Genomic DNA, 22339 nt, shown 5'->3' on the forward strand with positions numbered 1-22339 from the left:
GACTGGTTTCTTGATCCAGGACCCTACCTTTTTTTTAAAGGTATCTGTGACCAACAGATGCATAACTATATTCCCAGTCATGTGAAAACCATAGATTAGGACCTAATGAATTTATTTCAATGGACTGATTTCCTTATATAAAATCTTTGAAATTGTTGGATGTTATGTTTATATTTTTGTTCAGTGTAGCTAACTGTCTTGTTGCTTTTCCCCCTTTGACGTGCGAGCCCATAGTCTTACAGTGCCACATCCTGGCTGAGGTACAGAAAGAGTATCAGTGTAAGTGTTTCTTATGCTGTGGCCTTGAGATTGGTGGGTATGTAAGAGTGTTCATTRGGAGAACAATATGGAAACAGTCTTTGGAAGGGTTTCATATACCACCAGGATATATATGGGTGTTCAATCTGTTCCGGTTTACTTCTCGGATGCCTAGTATGTTACTATATTTTATATAAATCCTACAGCCAATTTAATGGCATGTTGCATGCTGGACTCACGTAATGCAGTGTGCAGCTGTCATGACCCAGTTATCCGGGATGAGCCTAAGTCCGCAGGTGGGGAAGAACAACTCAAGAGAAACTGAAGAATAAGTGGCAAACCCAAACATGGCTGTAAACAGTAACATGCTGTTGTCATCGGCAGTTCTATTGTAAGAAACRTCTTGGTTGCCGAGGCAAAAACCCTGTGCTATCCTGGAGCACGAGTACAGGGCATTGCAAGGCTGCTTCTGATCATTCTAYGACAGATGCCGGGAGCTGATGCTGTTGTGGTCCATGTGGGGTCAAATGGTATCAGGAGGGCTAGCTCGGAACTTCTGAAAATTGATTTTAAATAACTGGTTTTAGCACTGAAGGATTCCAAAAAGCTGCCAGTTATTTCAGGTTCTATACCATCACTGGGCTGCAGGTGTGAAATATCCAGCAGGTTACTGACAATACACACCTGGCTAAAAGATTMCTGTAGCTCTATTGGAATTACTTTTATGGATAACTTCGACAGCTTTTGGAAACAGAAGATGGTCTACAGGAATGACGTAGTCCATCCAAATCATCTTAACTCCTGGACTCCTCCACGCATTTCAAGGCTGCGTTGAGATAATGACTTATCAATGACCCAAGACCAGCTCAGCTAATCCCTACCATTGTGTCGCTGAGTTGTCATAATGCTGGAGCATTGGCAGTCACAATGTAAGTAACTTAATTGACAATGTCCCCCTAACTGCCCTGAATGCATCTGTTGATCCTACAGTTATTGTATGCAGTAATAATGTGCATATGAACCAGAGTTCTACTGTTGGCCCTGRGGTGGTGTGCCCTAGTAGGAAGTTCACTGGGTGCAGCTCACCCTGCACAATCAGCTCAAATATAAATAACATGACCATGTATACTTCTGATAAGCTTCCCAGTAAAGCAATAAAAACAATCAAGTATCCCAGAAAGTGCTAAAAATAGCCCACATTAATATATGTAGCCTAAGAAACAAGSTTCATGAAGTCAATAACTTGCTAGTAACAGATGACATTCTTATTCTGACTATTTCTGAAACTCACTTAGATAATACCTTTGATGATACAGTTGTAGCAATACATGGTTATAATATTTACAGAAAAGACAGAAATGCCAATGGGCATTGCGGTCTATATTTAGAACTACATTCCTGTAAAGCTTAGAGAATATCTCATGTTAAATACAATTGTAGTAATATGGCATAGGTTAATCTGCCTCACCTAAAGCCCATTATTGTGGGAAGCTGCTATAGACCACAAAGTGCTAACGGTCAGTATGTATACATGTGATATCAACAGAGGTATATTTTCTTGGTGATTTGAATATTGACTGTCTTTCATCAAGCTTCCCATTCAAGAAAAAGCTTCAAACTCYAACCAGTGCCTGCAACCTGGTTCAGGTTATCAGTCAACCTACCAGGGTAGTTACAAACAGCACAGGAATTAAATCATTAACATGTATTGATAAAAATTTTACTAATGATATAGAAATTTGCTTTAAAGCAGTATCCAAATTCATTGGATGTAGTGATCACAATATAGTAGCCATATCTAGGAAAACCAAAGTTCCAAAGGCTGGGCCTAATACCCAGCCTAATACTAGTAAGAGGTCATACAATAAGTTTTGTAGGGAATTTTATGTTGATGTAAATAATATTTGCTGGTTTGTGGTGTGTAATGAGGAGCAACCAGACGCTGCACTTGACACATTTAGGAAATTGCTTATTCCAGTTACTAAAAGCATACACCCATTAAGAAACTGGCTGTAAAAATGGTTAAATCCCCTTGGATTGATGAGGAATTGAAAATATGTGTGGTTGAGAGGGATGAGACAAAAGGTATTGCAAATAAGTCTGTCTGTCAAACGTACTGCAAATTGAGAAATCATGTGACTAAACTGAATAACCAGAAGAAGAAACTATACTATAAATTATATTAAGAATGATACTAAAAAGCTTATGAGCACCTTAGATTACATTTTGGGCAAAAAGGCTAACTCGGCTCCATCATTCATTGAATCAGATGGCTCATTCATCACAAAACCCAATAATAATGTCAACTACATTGGCAAGATTAGCAAACTTAGGCATGACATGCTAGCAACAAATGTCGACACTACACATCCAAGTGTAACTGACCAAATTATGAAAGACAARCACTGTAATTTTGAATTCCATAAAGTAAGTGTGGAAGTTGTGGGGAAATGATTGTTGTCTATCAACAATGACAAGCCACCGGGGTCTGATAACTTAGATGGAAAATTACTGAGGATAATAGCAGACAATAATGCCACTCCTATTTGCCATATCTTCAATCTAAGCTTACTAGAAAGTGTGTGACCTCAGGCCTGGAGGGAAGCAAAAGTCATTCCGCTACCCAAAAATAGTAAAGCCCTTTACTGGCTCAAATAGGAGCTGATCATGGACTACAGGAAAAGGCACGCCGAACAGGCCCCCATTAACATCGACGGGGCTGTAGTGGAGCGGGTCGAGAGTTTCAAGTTCCTTGGTGTCCACATCACCAACGAACTAACATGGTCCAAACATACCAAGACAGTCGTGAAGAGGGCACGACAAAACATATTCCCCCTCAGGAGACTGAAAAGATTTGGCGACACAATGGTAGGGATTAGCTGAGCTCGTCTTGGGTCATTGATAAGTCATTATCTCAACGCAGCCTTGAAATGCGTGGAGGAGTCCAGGAGTTAAGATGATTTGGAACCTCAAAAGGTTCTACAGCTGCACCATTGAGAGCATTCCTGTTGCATCACCGCCTGGTATGGCAACTTCTCGGCATCTGACAGTAAGGCGCTGAACAATACATAAAAATCGCCACCGGACAATTAACATTGACCCCCCTACCTTTTGTACACTGCTGCTACTCGCTGTTTGTTTGTTACCTATKAATAGTCACTTCGCCCCCACCTACATGTACATATAACCTCAACTAGCCTGCACGCTGACTTGGTACCGGTGCCCCCTGTATATTGCCTCGTTATTCTTATTGTGTTACTTTTTATTATTACTTTTTATTTTAGCCTACTTGGTAAATATTTTCTTCTTATTGAACTGCACTGTTGGTTAAGGGCTTGTAAGTAAGCAATTCACGGTAGTCTACACTTGTTGTATTCGGCGCATGTGGCAAATAAAGTTTGATTTGATTTGAAATAGCTGACCAATCATCCTGTTACCAACCCTTAGAAAACTTTTGGAAAAAATTATGTTTGACCATATACAATGCTATTTTACATTAAACAAATTGACAACAGACTTTCAGCACACTCATTGGGAATGACGTTCTACAAGTACTGTCACACCCTGATCGGTTTACCCYGTCTTTGTGCTTGTCTCCACCCCCCTCCAGGTGTCACCCATCTTCCCCATTATCCCCTGTGCATTTATACCTGTGTTCTGTCTGTTGCCAGTTCATCTTGTCAGGTCTTACCGGCATGCTTTCCCGTCTTCCTGTTTTCTCAAGTTTCCTAGATTCCCCGGGTTCTGACCATTTTTCCTGCCGTGCCCCCGAAGCTGCCTCCTGTTCTGTACCTGCCTGACTCAGACCCGATTACGAACCTCTGCCTGCCCTGACCCTGAGCCTGCCTGCCGTTCTGTACCTTACTGACTCTGCCCTGGATTACAGACCTCTGCCTGCCCTTGACCTGTCTTTTGGCTGCCCTCTGGTTGGTCAATAAATGTCTGTGATTCTAGCTGTCTGCATCTGGGTCTTATCCTGACCTCTGATAAGTACAGCACTTCAAATCCAAATCAAATCAATTTTATTGGTCACATATACACATGGTTAGCAGATGTTAATGTGAGTGTAGCAAAATGCTTGTGCTTCTAGTTCTGACCATGCAGTAATATCTAACAAGTAATCTAACAATTTCACAACAACTACCTTCTACACACAAGTGTAAAGGAATGAATAAGAATATGTACATATAAATATATGGATGACCGATGGCCGAACGGCATAGGCAAGATGCAGTAGATGGTATAGAGTACAGTATATACATATAAGATGAGTAATGTAGGGTATGTAAACATTATATAAAGTGGCATTGTTTAAAGTGACTAGTGATACATTTATTACATCAAATTTTTGATTATTAAAGTGGCTAGAGATTTGAGTCAGTATGTTGGCAGCAGCCACTCAATGTTAGTGATGGCTGTTTAACAGTCTGATGGCCTTGAGATAGAAGCTGTTTTTCAGTCTCTTGGTCCCAGCTTTGATGCGCCTGTACTGACCTCGCCTTCTGGATGATAGCGGGGTGAACAGGCAGTGGCTCGGGTGGTTGTTGTTCTTGATGATCTTTTTGGCCTTCCTGTGACATTGGGGGGTGTAGGTGTCCTGGAGGGCAGGTAGTTTGCCCTCGGTGATGCGTTGTGCAGACTTCACTACCCTCTGGAGAGCCTTACCGTTGTGGGCGGAGCAGTTACCGTACCAGGCGGTGATACAGCCCGACAGGATGCTCTCAATTGTGCATCTGTAAAGGTTTGTGTGTTTTTTGGTGACAAGACAAATTTCTTTAGCCTCCTGAGGTTGAAGAGGCACTGTTGCGCCTTCTTCACCACGCTGTCTGTGTGGGTGGACCATTTCAGTTTGTCTGTGATGTGTACGCTAGGGAACTTGAAACTTTCCACCTTCTCCACTACTGTCCCGTCGATGTGGATAGGGGGGTGCTCCCTCTGCTGTTTCTTGAAGTCCACGATCATCTCCTTTGTTTTGTTGACGTTGAGTGCGAGGTTATTTTCCTGACACCACACTCCGAGGGCCCTCACCTCCTCCCTGTAGGCCGTCTCGTTGTTGGTAATCAAGCCTACCACTGTAGTGTCGTCTGCAAACTTGATGATTGAGTTGGAGGCGTGCATGGCCACACAGTCATGGGTGAACAGGGAGTACAGGAGAGGGCTGAGAATGCACCCTTGTGGGGCCCCAGTGTTGAGGATCAGTGGGGTGGAGATGTTGTTTCCTACCCTCACCACCTGGGGGTGGCCCGTCAGAAAGTCCGGGACCCAGTTGCACAGGGCAGGGTCAAAACCCAGGGTCTCGAGCTTAATGACGAGTTTGGAGGGTACTGTGGTGTTAGATGCTGAGCTGTAGTCAATGAACAGCATTCTTACATAGGTATTCCTCTTTCCAGATGGGTTAGGGCAGTGTGCAGTGTGATTGCAATTGTGTCGTCAGTGGACCTATTGGGGCGGTAAGCAAATTGGAGTGGGTCTAGGGTGTCAGGTAGGGTGGAGGTGATATGATCCTTGACTAGTCTCTCAAAGCACTTCATGATGACGGAAGTGAGTGCTATGGGGCGATAGTCGTTTAGCTCAGATACCTTAGCTTTCTTGGGAACAGGAACAATGGTGGCCCTCTTGAAGCATGTGGGAACAGCAGACTGGGATAAGGATTGATTGAATATGTCCGTAAACACACCAGCCAGCTGGTCTGCGCATGCTCTGAGGACGCGGCTAGGGATGCCGTCTGGGCCAGCAGCCTTGCGTGGGTTAACATGTTTAAATGTTCTACTCACGGGTCGCGCATTCGATATGCTGATAAAATTTAGGGAGCCTTGTTTTCAGATTAGCCTTGTTAAAATCCCCAGCTACAATAAATGCAGCCTCAGGATTTGTGGATTCCAGTTTACATAGTCCAATGAAGTTATTTCAGGGCTATCGAGGTGTCTGCTTGGGGGGGATATATCCATGGCTGTGATTACAATCGAAGAGAATTCTCTTGGTAGATAATGCRGTCGGCATTTGATTGTAAGGAATTCTAGGTTAGGTGAACAAAAGGACTTGAGTTCCTGTATGTTGTTATGATCACACCACAACTCGTTAATCATAAGGCATACACCTCCGCCCTTCTTCTTACCATAGAGATGTTTGTTTCTGTCGGAGCGATGCGTGAAGAAACCGGGTGGCTGTACTGACTCTGATAACGTATCCCGAGTGAGCCATGTTTCCGTGAAACAGAGAATGTTACAATCTCTGATGTCTCTCTGGAAGGCAATCCATGCTCGAATTGTGTCTACCTTGTTGTCAAGAGACTGGACATTGGTGAGTAGTATACTCGGGAGGGGTGAGCGATGTGCCCGTCTACGGAGCCTGACCAGAAGACCGCTCCGTCTGCCCCTTCTGCGGCGCCGTTGTTTTGGGTCGCCTACTGGGATCCAATCCATTGTCCTGGGTGGTGGTCCAAACAGAGGATCCGCTTCGGGAAAGTCGTATTCCTGGTCGTAATGTTGCTAAGTTGACATTGCTCTTATATCCAATAGTTCTTCCCGGCTGTATGTAATAAGACTTAAGATTTCCTGGGGTAACAGTGTAATAATAGATTAAAAAAACTAAATACTGCATAGTTTCCTAAGAATGCGAAGCAAGGCGACCATCTTTGTCTCTGACAGAGATGACTGATGAATGGCTGGGAGCAATTGATGATAAAAAGATTGTGGGGGCGGTTTTGTTAGACTTCAGTGTGGCTTTTAAAATCGTTCATAGTCTGCTGCTGGAAAAACATATGGGCTATGGCTTTACTCCCCCTGTTATATTGTGGATAAAGAGTTAGCTGTCTAACAGAACACAAAATGTGTTCTTTAATGGAAGCCTCTCCAACATAATCCAGGTATAATCAGGAATTCCCCAGGGCAGCTGTCTAGGCCTCTTACTTTTTTTCAATCTTTACTAACGACATGCCACTGGCTGTGGGTAGAGCCAGTGTGTCCATGTTGGCCTTCCTGTGACATCGGATCCTGTAGGTGTCCTGTAGAGCAGGTAGTTTGCCCCCGGTGACACGTTGTGCAGACCGCACCACCCTCTGGAAAGCCCTGTGGTTGTGGGCGGTGCAGTTGCCGTACCAGGCGGTGATAAAGCCCGACAGGTTGCTCTCAATTGTGCATCTGTAAAAGTTTGTGGGTTTTAGGTGATTAGACAAATTTCTTCAGTTTGTGGGTTTTAGGTGACTAGCCAAATTTCTTTGAAGAGGCGCTGTTGCGCCTTCTTCACCACACTGTCTGTGTGGGTGGACCATTTCAGTTTGCTCCCCCTCCCCCCAAACATGACGCCACAGCCTGAGACTACAATATAGACTGGCAGTAAGTGGCCTTTCAAAAAGAGCATCACACAAATTGATTTTGCTTAGGTACTGAGACACTCCACTCTTCCGTATCTTATGAGCTAAAAATCCATGTTTTATAAATCACATACGATTCTAACATGTCGGTTACTCTTTTTTTTTATTATTATTATTWTTTTTTTAAATGTGTATTTTTATTTTACCTTTATTTAAATTATTATTTTCAATGACGGCCTAGGAACTGCCTTGTTCAGGGGCAGAACGACAGATTTTTACATTGTCAGCTCGCGGATTCTGTTACATTTTCTGTTACATCTTTTTGAATGAACAGTTTAAAAATATACTTATAATGCTTAATCACGTGCAGTGACTTCTACTACCAAAACAAGAGTCAGTTCCATCAGTCAAGGGTATATTATTAGACCATTAGACCATACCCACAACAACCTCTAATCACCAGGCCTTTTTATTTATATTTAACCTTTATTTAACTAGGCAAGTCAGTTAAGAACAAATTATTATTTATAATGATGGCCTAGGAACAGTGGGTTGCCTAGGAACTGCCTTGTTCAGGGTCAGAATGACAGATTTTTACCTTGGCAGCTCAGGAATTCAATCTAGCAACCTTTCGGTTACTGGCCCAATGTGCTAACCAATAGGCTACCTGCCACCCCTGGCTGGGATGAGACCATCCACTCTCCAGCTGCTTATCAGTTTCTGACAGGTGGCATTCCATTGAAGACTGATTGGCATCATACAGTAATGTTCTAACTGTAATAATAATTGCCATGTGGGCATTTAAGACAATGGTCATTTAAGGCCCATTGGCATTGCCTTATGGGCAATTGTGATGGCCTATTATAGACAAGTAGTTTTAAGGGGGTCTTCTAAGTTCTGATCAAATAAATAAATGAATGAGTTAATGAATGAATAGAAAATAACTGTACTTTCTTAATGATCATTTTTTGTTTGTAAAATGCCACTTTACAGCAGTAACGTATTGTGGAGTGGTACCTTTCCACTCCACGCCAGATGGTGGCAGTGTATGCACGTGTCATTACCTATTTCGTGTTGTCACTAAGGAAGTGCGAAGCAGCCGGCATTTGTATTTTAAACATGGCGCTGCCCGGTTCAGTACTCGTGCGACTCAGAGCGTTGTGTAACCTTGGGAAATCTTTGGATACAGGGAACACAATTGGACAAAATTACAATCGGGTCCGGTGGTACAAGACAAAAGCCAAGAGCTATCAGGACACTGCAGCGTCAGCGGGCCAGACAAGACGGGGTGAGTGAGAAATGCTGTTGAATTGAGTTGACTCCGGTGCCGGAGCAAAGCACCTTGAGACATGCGTTCAGGAGTAATCGTCATTAAAAGCTAGCTGGCTAACTAACTGACCGAAAAGTTGCTTACATTGTCATTAGCTAACTTAGTTATCTACATGTCTCTATTTCAAGTTGTATGACAATGATATCTTGCTAAGTTATCAAGATAGCTAGCTGAGTAATTGACCTCCGTCTTTCATCATTCATATCAGGTAGTGAGCTGCTGAAAGAGTTCCCTGAACCGAAAAACCTGCTGTTTACCACCATATCCCGGTCGCTTGGGGTGTCTGACCTCTCCCAACACATCCAGTACCACTGCACAGAGGATGAGGGTCTCAAGGTTAGAGAGACAAGGCACTAGGTGGACTATTGCAACCACAGGAGGCTGGTGAGGGGAGGACGGCTCATAATAATGGCTGGAAKGGAGTGAATGGAACATGGAAATCCTGAGTGGCGCAGCGGTCTAAGGCACTGCGTCTCAGTGCTAAAGGCGCCACTACATACACCCTGGTTCGAATCCAGGCTGTATCACAACCGGCCGTGATTGGGAGTCCCATAGGGTGTTGCACAGTGTTGCCAAACCCGGCCCAGTGTTGTCCGGGTTTGGCCGGTGTAGGCCGTCATTGTAAATAAGAATTTGTTCTTAACTGACTTGCCTAGTTAAATAAAGGGGCTCCGTGTGGATCCAGAATTCCAGAAATGTAAATATATATTTTTAAGTGTTTGATGTGATTGATACCGTTCCAGCTGTTACCATGAGCCCGTCCTCCACAATTAAGGTGCCACCAGCCGCCTATGATTGCAACACATCTTGTTTGACAGATGATGCCTCTTCCCAAACAAAGTCCATTGTCTAAGAATTGTTTCACTGTTGCTATACGTGTCTGTTTTCAGAGAGCAACTGTTACACTCCTCTGGCCCAGCAAGATGGAGATGGAGGGCTTTGCTCGCAAGAAGATTGATGCTGAACGATACGCTGCAGCTGCTGCCTGTCACAAGCTGAGGGTAAGAGAAAAGCCCTGCCCTTAAATAATTACAGCAGGACCTGTCTCACTTTGTACCAGGAGTATTGTGCATTGCTTTCGTCAGTGTCTAGCCCACCCCATCTGTTCCTTCTGTCTTTTCTCACTTCTTTCTCTCCCTCATCTCTCCAGGAGATGGGTGTGCTGGGTCCAGACAATCAGGTGGCCAGGAGGAGTGTGGGACGAACGCAAGGGCCACCACTGTCAGCCTTAGAGGACCTGGAGGAGTGTCGGTGGACAGATGTCCATGTGCCTAGACCAGACCTCCAGAATGGATCCTTGGAAGCTCGCATTCAATCAAGGTGTTACTATGGATCCTACTCATTACCAATGTATTATGGCTTATACTTTGCTGATTTTGCAGGGGACCCGATTCTCTTTTTAGTTGATTGTTTGGTTTATTGTGCTGAACATGTCAGTGTTTACAGGGCACCTGAGGAGAATTCTGAGCTCTCCCAGGCTCTTTCCATGTTCGTAAATCCTAAAGCTCTGCTGACCAGGGTCATCCAGGTGGCCACGTCCTCCAACAGATTCAGGGTCAGTAACTGTCTCTGTCTCCTATAGGTCCAACATGTGCCATAATACAGCCTGTCATAACACTTGTTATAAGCTATCATACAACCTGTCTAAAGCTAAGTCACTCATCTCTGAACTGTCATTCCCTTTCCTGTTCTCCTCTACAGGAGCTGGTACAGTACAAGACGGTGGGCGGTAAGATGAAGAGATGTGAGCTGACCATGCGATGGCCAGAGGAGATTACGTTTGTGGCCTCGGCTCTTCGCAGAGTGGAGGCAGAGAGGAGAGCTGCTGCACTGGCCTGTCTCAAACTGAAGGTGAGGACCACAGATGAAAGAGCACAGAGAATTACTCATGCATTTGTTTATAATATGTCTGTTAGATTCTGTTTTCCAACATGCATTCCCATACCAGGGTTGTGTTCATTAAGGCATGGAAGAGAACGTTTATGTTAAAACATATTTTGCAAAGGAAATCAAAAATAGGTGTCTTATTGCATCCATTTTGTTCTGTTTGATGCTCAACTTTGTCTATACACTCTCCAGCAAATGGATCTGCTAGATGAAGACAACCAACCTCTGACCCATGCTAAGTACCACAAGGAGGAGATGCGTGAGGCGGGGCAGAGAGACAGACAGCCCTGTCATCTGGAGATACCCGAGTACTTGGAGCATAGCACCAGAGAATACCTCACACAGGTTGGTTATCCTGCATCATCACCACTGGAAAATCAGGCTGTGTAGCTAACGGCATTGGCCAGGAATTKACTTCATAGCCTCTGTGTTTGTGCTCATGTCTTGAACTGTCCAGTATCCAGTGGCGACAGAGATGCAGAAGCTGTGGGAGGAAGAGGAGGAGAGAAGCCAGCAAAGGTTGAACCAGCAGGATGAAGAGGAGGAAGAGGAACTCGTCACAGATGCCATCACAGGCAGGCCATACCGGCCCATCTCTACCCAGGAGGCCGAGCAGCTGAGCGCCGACCTACAGGAGGAGTGGGAGAGGGCAGGGCCTGGCCTGGGGGTGGAGCTCCCGGTCGACGCCCACCGGGAACGCGTTGTGTCAGCGGTGGAATCCTCCAGGGTCATTGTGGTTGCTGGGGAGACGGGATGTGGCAAGACAACGCGTATCCCGCGCTTTCTCCTGGAGGGGCGTGTGCGGGGTGGGGAGGGGGCGGAGTGTAACATCTTGGTCACCCAGCCTCGGAGGATTAGCGCTGTGTCAGTGGCTCACCGTGTTGCCCACGAGATGGGCCCCGCCCTCAAACGCTCTGTAGGGTATCAGGTGAGTTACAGGGAGCATGCTGTTTATAATTAGATCAAATGCTGTTGTCACCAGAATCACTTATCACCATTACACTAACTAACCATTAGGGCCGGTACAATACCAGTATTGCAATACTTGTTAGTATCCTGGCAAGGAAACAAAACATGAATTGGATTTAACCTCTTTAGGAAAATGGCCCTTATGTTGGAAACACATCATTATGTTGTCATTCAGTCACATGTATTTATTTTCCAAGCTGTAGCACAGCAAGATTTTAAAAGACCAAAGAGTTCGGTCTGCTTCGTGTTTATGCAAAGTTTTTTTTTTTGCGATACTGGTATCGTTCCGGCCCTACTAACATTTGAGCTGTCACTCCCTCTACTGTAGGTCAACTTCTCGTTCATTGGACATTCTCGCTGTCACTCACTCTCCCATTACCCCCCCCCCTCCCTCCCAGGTGCGTCTGGAGAGCCGTCCCCCGGAGCACAGCGGTGGGGCCCTTCTCTTCCTGACGGTGGGGGTGTTACTGAGGAAGCTGCAGGGTAACGCCTCCCTGAGGGGGGTTAGCCATGTGGTGGTGGACGAGGTCCACGAGAGGGACGTCAATACGGACCTGCTGCTGGCCCTGCTGCGACCCGCCCTAAGGGACAACCCCAACCTCCGCGTTGTGCTGATGAGCGCCACAGGGGATAACCAGAGGCTGGCCCAGTACTTCGGGGGCTGCCCCATTGTCAGTGTTCCCGGGTTCATGCACCCTGTCAGGGATCTGTACCTGGAGGAGGTCCTTAGGGAGATGGGGAGACCACCGCCACCCCCGGCGAGGACAGACCTGCAGGGACGGGTGAGTAAGGTGCTAACTGCTGAGGGGTAGACGTTAGTAGTTTTTCAATAATTGACGGCGCATGTACATTCCTGCCTGTTTTCTTTCATATGTGCACTACCGTTCAGAGTTTGGGGTCACTTAGAAATGTCCTTGTTTTTTGTCCATTAAAATAACATCAAATTGATCAGAAATACAGTGTAGACATTGTTAATGTTGTAAATGACTATTGTAGCTGGAAATGGCTGATTTTTTATGGAATATCTACATAGGTGTGCAGAGGCCCATTATCAGCAACCATCACTCCTGTGTTCCAATGGCATGTTGTGTTAGCTAATCCAAGTTTATTATTATAAAAGGCTAATTGATCATTAGATAACCCTGCTAAAGGGTTATCTAATGATCAATTAGACTTAAAACAATAAACTTGGATTAGCTAACACAACGTGCCATTGGAACACAGGCGTGATGGTTGCTGATAATGGGCCTATGTAGATATTCCATAAAAAATCTGCCGTTTCCAACTACAATAGTCATTTACAACATTAACAATGTCTACACTGTATTTCTGATCAATTCGATGTTATTTTAATGGACAAAAAAGTTGCTTTTCTTTCAAAAACAAGGACATTTCTAAGTGACTCCAAACTTTTGAATGGTAGTGTATATGTTTGTGTTCATAAATTGACTGTTTCTATGTTTTTTAGGAGAAGGATGATGCCACGCCAGACCTGGACTTAGTAGCTAATGTGATAGAGCACATCCACAGACAGGGAGAGCCAGGTAACCTACGGTTCAACACCCCCCTAGTTTTACTCTTTGTTCCCCTTGTCTCTCCATGTCTGTTCAGCTAAGGTCCGATCTGACTGATGGTTGATTCATTCATTGATGATTTCTCTTACAGGTGCAGTGCTGTGTTTCCTACCAGGTTGGCAGGACATTAAGGCTGTCCAGAAGAGACTCGAGGAGAAACCAACCCTCCAGTCTGGCTCTCGAATGATCCTACCATGTAAGGACTGGATAAGGGGTCTGTCTTTGGTTTCTGTCCTGCTGCCCGTTCACAACATGCTACCTGTATTATTCCTGGTCAGATCACAATGTGACATAGTAAGGAAAGAATTCTGAACCAAATTAAAATGCAGTGCACAAGGAACGGTCTTATGACTGGATTATAATAAAGTAATGTCTCTGCTCCTCCTCTGTCCAGTACACTCAAGTATGTCAGTGTTAGCAATTTATGTTATTTTACAATAACAAACTCCAAAGCAAATCAGGGGGAGAAAAATAGGTTTATTCAGAGAGGATAAATCAAGATGTAATGCTGGGAGGTAGATGTTCAGTCTCCCCTGTCCTCAGCTTTTCCCCACTGAACGAAGGAACAGGATGCCATTTAACCCCCCCCACCCTAGCCTGGGGTTGACCAATCAGAAGTCCTTGCAGTACAACTTGGCCAAATAACAAGTATCCTGCCCCCGACTCAATGTAGAGGACATGGTACACGTTAGCTCTGAGTTCAGGAGTGACATTCCAGAGATTCTAAACCGCTGTTGAAATGAGACCCAACTCCTATTTACAATTCCCTATTAACCATTAGTACTATATTTATTTTAGTACTCTCGTCCTCGCATCCTCTCAAACTCTGCGTTGTGTATTTATATTCAAAATATTCTTATATCAGTGACCCCCTCCTCTCTGTCTGTCCAGTACACTCAAGCATGTCGGTGGGTGACCAGCAGGCCGTGTTCCAGCGACCCCCTGAGGGCCGGAGGAAGATCGTCCTGGCCACCAACATCGCTGAGACCTCTATCACCATCGACGACATCGTTCACGTAGTAAACGCGGGCTCTCAGAAGGAGCAGAACTACGACACACGGACCAAGGTAGGTGACGGTCACTTCTGGCACTGTCACAGTGAATAGATAATATAACCATTAATGCAGAAACGGCATCTTAAAGCACCTCAATAGAGGACAATAATGCTCTCCAATAAAATCCCTGTTCCCAATTTTTTGAAATTGTGTATGGAAAACATTCCTAGTACTTACAGGAGCCGCCAAGCTAGTGTTCGCAAATCCAACTGGTGATTGACTACAATATACTAGTGTGGTTTTGAAAACCTCTGTCTTGCTGGTCCCCAGGTGTCATGTCTAGACACAGTCTGGATCTCGCGCTCCAATGTCACTCAGCGTAGAGGGAGGGCGGGGCGATGCCGGCCCGGACATGCCTACCACCTGTTCCCACGGCAACGCCTGGACTCAATGACGACCTTCCCTGTGCCTGAGATCCTACGCACCCCTCTGGAGAGCCTGGTGGTACAGGCCAAGATCCACAGCCCCCACTGCAAGGTGAAGTGATTTGACAGAGGAACGATGTAGGGGTGTAAGGGCCAGTCAATGTAATTGTGAGGTTTCTGCATGTAGTCACATATTGACATTCCCTTGGTGGGTCTCTCCAGGCAGTGGATTTCCTATCGCAGGTGTTGGACAGCCCAGAGCGAGAGGCTGTGACCGATGCTGTTTGCAACCTGCAAGACATTGGTGAGACTCTCTAATGATCTGTCTTCACATGATGAAAAACATTTGCATCCAGACTGTTTCAGTTGGGATTTAGCAAATCATTCAACGGGCGAAGTATTAGTGTGTTTTTACTGGTGTTTTGTTCTTAGTACTCCTCTCCCCTACCTCTCCCTAGGTGTTCTGGACAAGACAGAGGCCCTGACTCCCCTGGGGGAGAGAGTAGCCTGTCTGTCCTGTGACCCGCGCCTGGGGAAGGTGCTGGTGCTTGCTGCTCTGTTCCGCTGTGTCCTGCCCCTGCTGTCAGTCACAGCCTGTCTCACCAGAGACCCTTTCCACAACAGCATGCAGAACAGAGCCCTGGTCTCTAAGGTCAGACACTGACTCCACGTCCACCTGGGCAGTCATTGTTTAATTTTACTTCCATAACAACTTGCAAAGTTCACATTTCTATTGCAGTGTAAATGTCTGCTGATCATTTCAACATTTACCTGTTATTTATGAACTAACTCAGTCTTTTATTTTGAATTACATTATTTGATTGATTTGTCACATTTTATCTAAATCTTTTCTTCCCCTCCATCTCTCTCCCTCTCACTTTCTACTTCCTTCCCTCCAGGCTAAGGAAGACCTGGGAGGTTCAAGCTACAGTGATTACCTGGTGTTCAGTCGAGCTGTGTTGGGCTGGAGGAGTGTTCAGCAAGAGGGGGACAGAGAGACCAGACAGGACTACTTGAACAGATACACACTGTCTGGAGCCGGCCTGCGCTTCATCAATGGTGAGAGAGACAGAGACATTGGGTAAACTCCTGGCTATAGGGTTTTTCCTTACATTGTGACCTGACCAGGTAAAACTCAGTGCCCTCGTCATTGGTTCAGTCAGTTATTGGGCTGACCCAGGTTGTTGAGTGTCTCCCATAGATATTCATATTCCATATATTTTCATACGTTTGTATTCATCATTGATGTCTTGTGTGTTCCAGGTCTGACCTCCCAGTTCAGTGAGAACCTCCTTGAGGCTGGGCTGGTGGAGCGCTCAGCTGACTGCCAGAGATCCTCCTCCCTCTACAACCAACACAGCCACCAGGACGAGCTGGTCAAGGCTGTGCTGCTGGCCGGTCTCTACCCCAACCTCATACAGGTACACAGCTAAATCAAACAGAGGAATGCCTGTCTGCAGGTTCCTATAGCTTAAGCTATGCACTCAGCATCCTGACTCACTTGTTATGTTTCTGTGCCTCAGGTGAAAAGGGGAGCAGTGACCAAAGGTCGCTTCCGCCCCAACAGCCTGTCCTTCCGTACGCAGAGTGGCCCAGTGCTCATGCACCGCTCCTCGGTCAACAGGTGTGTGTGTTAAGCGCTGCATGGTCAATCTGACGTCTGCATTGGCCGTGTAACATTTACGGTGTTACGGCCTCTGCAGAAGTCAGGGCATTCATAATTCTTGTGCTTTGTGGAGCAGAGCTGTTGCGAAGGAAGTGAGTTTGTGTTTATACAGGACCTCCCGCCGTCACCTACCGTCAACCAAACATATTAATGCGGAGCTATACGGAGCCCTCTGCATTGTTACAACATTTGAGTGGCACACGGTGATGCAGTACGGAGCTCATTTTGGCCTCTGCATCACACCCTCCATATGGAGTCTCCTACCACATTTTCGGGTCAAGCATAAATTGGCTCTTAGTGTGTGTGTGTTACGATGTGATTGATCTGTGTGTGGGCACGTACACTACMTGACCAAAGGTATGTGGACACCTGCTCGTCGAACATCTCATTCCAAAATCATAGGCATTAATATGGAGTTGGTCCACCCTTTGCTGCTATAACAGCCTCCACTCTTCTGGGAAGGCTCTCCACTAGATGTTGGAACATTTCTGTGGGGATTTGCTTCCATTCAGCCTCAAGACCATTAGTGAGATCAGCACTGATGTTTTGTGATTAGGCCTGGCTCGCAGTCGGTGTTCCAATTCATCCCAAAAGGTGTTAATTGGGGTTGAGGTCAGGGCTCTGTGCAGGCCAGTCAAGTTCTTCCACACCGATCTCGACACACCATTTCTGTATGGAGCTTGCTTTGTGCACAGGGGCATTGTCATGCTAAAACAAGAAAGGGCCTTCCCCAAACTGTTGCCACAAAGTTGGATTCACAGAATCGCCATTGTATGCTGTAGCGTTAAGATTTCCATTCACTGGAACTAAGAGGCCGAGCCCGAACCATGAAAACASTGCCAGACCATTATTCGTCCTCCACCAAACTTTACAGTTGGCACTATGCATTCGGGTAGGTAGCGTTCTCCTGGCATCCGCCAAACCCAGAGTCGTCCGTCGGACTGCCAGATGCTGAAGCGTGATTCATTACTCCAGAGAACGCGTGTCCAATGGTGGCGAGCTTTACACCACTCCAGCCGACGCATGGCATTGCTCATAGTGATCTTAGCCTTGTGTGCGGCTGCTCGGCCATGGAAACCCATTTCATGAAGCTCCCAACGAGGACAGACCATTTTTACGCGCTTCATCACTCGGCAGTACGGTTCTGTTAGCTTGTGTGGCCTACCGCATTGCAGCTGAGCCGTTGTTGCTCCTTGTAAAGGTGCCATCCTATCACAGTGCCAATGCCATTCTACTGCCAATTGCATGGCTGTGTGCTCAATTTTATACCCCTGTCAGCAACGGGTGTGGCTGAAATAGCCGAATCCACTAATTTGAAGGGTGTCCACATACTTTTGTGTATATATAGTGTGTGTGTTCTCTATTTTACTTATTTTTTATATATATATTTTTTTTTACCCCTTTTCTCCCCAATTTTCGTGGTATCCAATCGCTAGTAATTACTATCTTGCTCATCGCTACAACTCCCGTACGGGCTCGGGAGAGACGAAGGTCGAAAGCCATGCGTCCTCCGAAGCACAACCCAACCAAGCCGCACTGCTTTAACACAGCGCGGCCTCAACCGGAAGCCAGCCGCACCAATGTGTCGGAGGAAACACCGTGCACCTGGCCCCCTCGGTTAGCGCGCACTGCGCCCGGCCCGCCACAGGAGTCGCTGGAGCGCGATGAGACAAGGATATCCCTACCGGCCAAACCCTCCCTAACCCGGACGACGCTAGGCCAATTGTGCGTCGCCCCACGGACCTCCCGGTCGCGGCCGGCTGCGACAGAGCCTGGGCGCGAACCCAGGGACTCTGGTGGCGCAGCTRGCGCTGCGATGCAGTGCCCTAGACCACTGCGCCACCCGGGAGGCCCCTGTTCTCATATATTCGCCTATATTTTATGGTGTGTGTGCTTATTAACAACCCATTCTTGTCTTATTCCAGGGGAGAGGAGAAGTTCCCCAGTCGCTGGCTGACCTTCTTCAGTGCGATCAAGTCCAACGGTAACGTCTTCATCAGAGACTCCTCAGCAGCCCACCCCCTCGCCCTACTGCTGCTCACCGACTGTGACATCACTGAGAGAGGTATAATTCATTACCACTTTATGAATCCCAGAGTGGCATTAAACTGTTGGTACTGTAGAGATATCACCATTCACCAACTACTGCACGTAGACTTGCGCTGATGCTACAGATTTCTGATCAATTTGATGTCGTTGAGGGCCTCAGTAGCTTTATCGATACCAATGACTATTGAGAGTGGAATTGTTAATGTTAGAAGCCAGTCAAATAGTGGAAAAGGAATATTTCCTTGTTTCCTCTCTTTAATGCTCTCCTGCCTCTCTCAGTGAATGGTGACCGYGTGGAGGTGGCGTTCCCGGGGCGGTCTCTGGTACGCTGTGAGCTGTCTGTCCAGACATGGGAGCTGCTGTGGGAGCTACGCTCCTCCATCCAGACCATGCTGTACCGCAACCTCCGCCCACACAGCTCAGCCAATTACATCACACAGGATGGCAAGCTCATCTCGCTATTGGTGGAGCTGCTGAACAATACTGAGTCCAATACAGACCCCCAGCCAAATGGTGGCCACAGTGACTCTGAGGTAGACTGATTCACTCGCATTGAAATAAAGGAATGTCAAAGCACTGTGGAGTACTGTTTTGTGACCTGAAAAAACTCTGGCTGTAGCAAGAGTCCATATTTCTGGTCAGGAAAAAAGTACCAAAGCAAAATGCTCGGGGCACGGTCTGCTGACAAATCTGACATGTAGACATGTAATATCGGTTAACTGTACAATACTATCCATAGTTCACTACCCATTCTAAATGTCCTCTATCACCTCACCTGAGATATAATGAGAAAATGTTTGGAAATATAGATGAATGGTAACACTGAGTTTACAATGGAGTTCAGGAAAATACATAATGATCTGAAGGTTTGACTCTTAAACTATATTTCAAGAGCCCCATTTAAATAGGAGTGAACTCATGGTACAGTAAATGGGTCACTGTAAATACTACTGTGGTTACTTTCTATATGGGAAGAAATCCATTTGTTTGACTAGATTATGGACTCAAGTATATTTGCTTTTTGAAAAGCAGAAGTTGAATGAATCTGACTGTTAATGAGTGTCTAGTGACCTGTTCACTACAGCGAGACAGTGTCAAGATGACAGCGAGACGGTGTCAAGATGACACAATAATGATTGCATAATTGTTTTCACGTGAATGTATTGTTAACCATTATTTTTTTTATTTAATTATGGTCTGTTGAATGATAAAGATGTTAAACAATGTTACTGGTTGCAATTTTCTTCTCTGTACTGTGATTGTGTCTGAAGTTAAATGTATTATTCATCATTGGACTGTAAGGTGAAGCCAGTTWTCAGGAGAACTCCTTGAGGAAGTGCAGGTGGAAGTTCTTCAGGCGTTTCAGTACCTCTTCCATGGTCTCCACTGGGGTCATGACACACAGTCTGCAGAGAGAGATGAGAACAAATCAGTGGGGAAGTRTAACCATTTAAATAGAATGATGAGGCTAATGCTATGCTGCCCTGTTCATTTGCATAGGATGAGTACTGGATATGGAGCCATTGACTACTGGAGTGTGATGTTTTATGGTGACATTTCTATGTCCAGAAGCTGTTGCCAGAGAGACAGAGAGAGGATTGTACCTGATGTGGTGAGTGCCTTCCGTCTGTCCATACTCACACCCCGGTCGCACACACACTCCTGCCTCCTCTAGTAACCGTTTACAGTACCACAGGTCAGGCTGCATCCCCACCACCTGCAATGGAAAACGCAGAAATATAAGAGATCAAATCATTAACTCCAGAGTATCTAGAATTAATCAGATGTTGAATCACGTTTTTCCTCCAAAAAGTGAATGTCTCTTGAAATGCCCATATGACAAACAACAGTAGTCATTCTAGTGCTCTACCTAACCATACAGTGTACTATTTGCCCCATGACTAACCTTGGCCTTCTCGATGGCTGCTTGGGGTAGATACAGCCTGGGGAATACGAAAGCTCCTCCCATCATCGGCTGACAGCTGATCCCTGGGATATTGTTCAGAACCTCTGGGACCCAGTTCATGTTATGGACCAGCATGGCCTGGATAGCCTGGGTCTCCTGGTGGAGATGGGAGAGAAGATGGAAAAGAAGTACAGGGGGAGAGCATATTGTATGGGACACTGAGGTGCCGTTGTGAATAGGGAAAGGAATAAAGTTGTTTGATTTTGATGAACTATTTCTTATTTTAGAGACATCAATGATTGCAGCGCACTATCATTAAACTACTTATGACTAAATGTTACATGGCATATGCAATCTATTAAGCCTAACGTCATACTGTAGTTGGTGATCTATTTTGATGGGTCTCACCTGGGCGTAGACCGGGTATGAGGGGTCCCCTGGCCTGGGAGGGTTAGCCATGAGCTCCAGGGCTAGCTGACCAGTCACAGGGGCACAGATGTCAGTGGAGAAGATGGTGTAGGCGTACCTCATGACGGCGGGGTCAAGGTTCACCAGCTCCACGTACCCCCCGCGTAGCCCACACCTGTGCAGGGAGAAGAGACACATACAGAGTAGTGGTCAAACACTGGCCTGCTGGTTTCAGTACAGGCTTTTACACCATAGGAAGCCTGAAGTGGATCTCTTAGGGAACTGCCAGCTATTTTATTTTGTCACTATTGAGTTTGTGTTGGCAGCTCATACATTGTCTAAGATGGCACTAATCCATGTTTGCTCTAACGCTCATGCTGAAGGAATTTGACCATTCTAAAGAAGTAGTGGGCTAGTAGCTAATGACTTAATTAAGTAGTTACATAGCTAATGGGGTAATACGAGCCAGATCATTGTAGAGTACAGTAGGCTACAGGATGTGTGAATCTGTTAATCAWTTGCCATAGACAGACAGTGCTGCTGTACAGTACTCACTCTCCCATGAAGCCTTTGGATGCTGAGTGGAAAGAGGCCAGCTCCACTGTGTGAGAGAGAGGAGGCCCCATCTCAGATAGAACCTTCTTATAGGAGACAAACTCACTGCCCTCCCCGAACAAACTTTCCTGATACACCTGTGGATCGAATGAAACAGCGAGGGGTACGTGGAAGACAGAACAACAACTCACTACATAGTCAAAGAGAAGTGAAATATTTGTGATTGAAAATAAGCAATTTGCCAGGAGAAAGTACAGACAGGAAATCACCTCATCAGCCATGAGGAAGAGCCTCTCCTCAGCAGCGAATCGGATCACCTCTTCAATACACTTCCTGCTCTGAACATGACCTAGCAACAACAAAACAAATGAGACTATCCATAAATACTGCTGGGGTAACTTGGCCTGCAAAAAGGTTTACTTTACATTCTTCATAGGGACAAATAGTGGGGTACTACTGTATCGACCATCATGGAACCGGAACAACTCGTTACCTGTAGGATTCCCCGGGTTGATGACATACAGGGCAACTGTGTTGCAGACACCCTTAGAGGCCTGTAGTGCTCTGCGTAGCTCCTCCACCTCCATTGCCCAACCCTGCTCCTCATCTAGGTAGTAGGGAACAACGGCTGCACCGAGCGTTTGCAACATCATTTTGAAGGAAGAGTAGGTGGGCACAGCGGTCAGCACACCTGTCGGAAGTGAGGCCTGATTGTGGAAGTCAGCCAGCATCTTCAACACTTGCTAAAAACAGAAGATAGAGAGTGAAAGATGAATGAGAGACATGATGATGATGGTGGTGAAGATGATTCTCACCATTATTGACCTTTGAGAGCCAGAGGTCATGAAGATATTCTCGGGGGACGATGGTACACCACCATCTCGGCGAGAGATGAAGTTAGACACACTGCACTGTATATAAGAGATACCACCAGTGGGTGTGTATGAGCCTGATAAGATTGAGAAGAAGAACAAACACAGGTAAACACACATCACATATACCAGC

At 45.8% G+C, this 22339-nt stretch overlaps 2 protein-coding genes and 1 long non-coding RNA gene across 4 annotated transcripts in view; 1 reads left to right on the forward strand and 2 right to left on the reverse strand.

The window, feature by feature from the left end:
* The window catches only part of LOC139023449 (uncharacterized), a 763591-nt gene that overhangs the window by 720962 nt on the left and 20290 nt on the right, over window positions 1–22339 (reverse strand). The gene's annotated exons all lie outside the window — the stretch shown is intronic.
* Window positions 8663–19694, forward strand: dhx30 (DEAH (Asp-Glu-Ala-His) box helicase 30). 2 transcript variants are annotated; one of them, XM_023977559.2, is made up of 20 exons: window positions 8663–8858; window positions 9109–9236; window positions 9791–9901; window positions 10051–10220; window positions 10338–10455; window positions 10602–10751; window positions 10980–11132; window positions 11245–11715; window positions 12155–12538; window positions 13225–13300; window positions 13422–13526; window positions 14222–14397; window positions 14656–14862; window positions 14973–15054; window positions 15209–15402; window positions 15650–15809; window positions 16014–16171; window positions 16274–16374; window positions 18342–18481; window positions 18745–19694. In XM_023977559.2, exons 1-20 carry the CDS (start codon window positions 8690–8692, stop codon window positions 19005–19007), a joined length of 3516 nt encoding a protein of 1171 aa, XP_023833327.1. In that variant the 5' UTR covers window positions 8663–8689; the 3' UTR covers window positions 19008–19694. The 2 variants fall into 2 exon arrangements, with proteins under 2 accessions (XP_023833327.1, XP_023833328.1); XM_023977560.2 differs by having other exon boundaries at window positions 10347–10455.
* On the reverse strand, window positions 19625–22081 carry LOC111957024 (alanine aminotransferase 2). Its single transcript, XM_023977738.2, has 7 exons — window positions 21828–22081; window positions 21604–21683; window positions 21335–21471; window positions 20780–20954; window positions 20372–20527; window positions 20070–20182; window positions 19625–19871 (listed from the first exon to the last, which is right to left on the reverse strand). The coding sequence occupies exons 1-7, from the start codon at window positions 22063–22065 to the stop codon at window positions 19781–19783; spliced, it is 990 nt and encodes a 329-aa protein (XP_023833506.2). The 5' UTR covers window positions 22066–22081; the 3' UTR covers window positions 19625–19780.

The sequence above is a fragment of the Salvelinus sp. IW2-2015 genome, linkage group LG32 (genome assembly GCF_002910315.2).
Source record: "Salvelinus sp. IW2-2015 linkage group LG32, ASM291031v2, whole genome shotgun sequence".
Taxonomy (NCBI): Eukaryota; Metazoa; Chordata; class Actinopteri; order Salmoniformes; family Salmonidae; genus Salvelinus; species Salvelinus sp. IW2-2015.

Coding starts and splice junctions, on each gene's coding strand:
- LOC111957024 (XM_023977738.2), bottom strand. CDS start 22,065: ATGCTGGCTGACTTCCACAATCAGGCCTCACTTCCGACAGGTGTGCTG. Junction 20,955..21,334: donor TCCAAAGGCTTCATGGGAGA/GTGAGTACTGTA, acceptor CTCCCTGCACAG/GTGTGGGCTACGCGGGGGGT. Junction 20,183..20,371: donor CAGCCATCGAGAAGGCCAAG/GTTAGTCATGGG, acceptor TTTCCATTGCAG/GTGGTGGGGATGCAGCCTGA.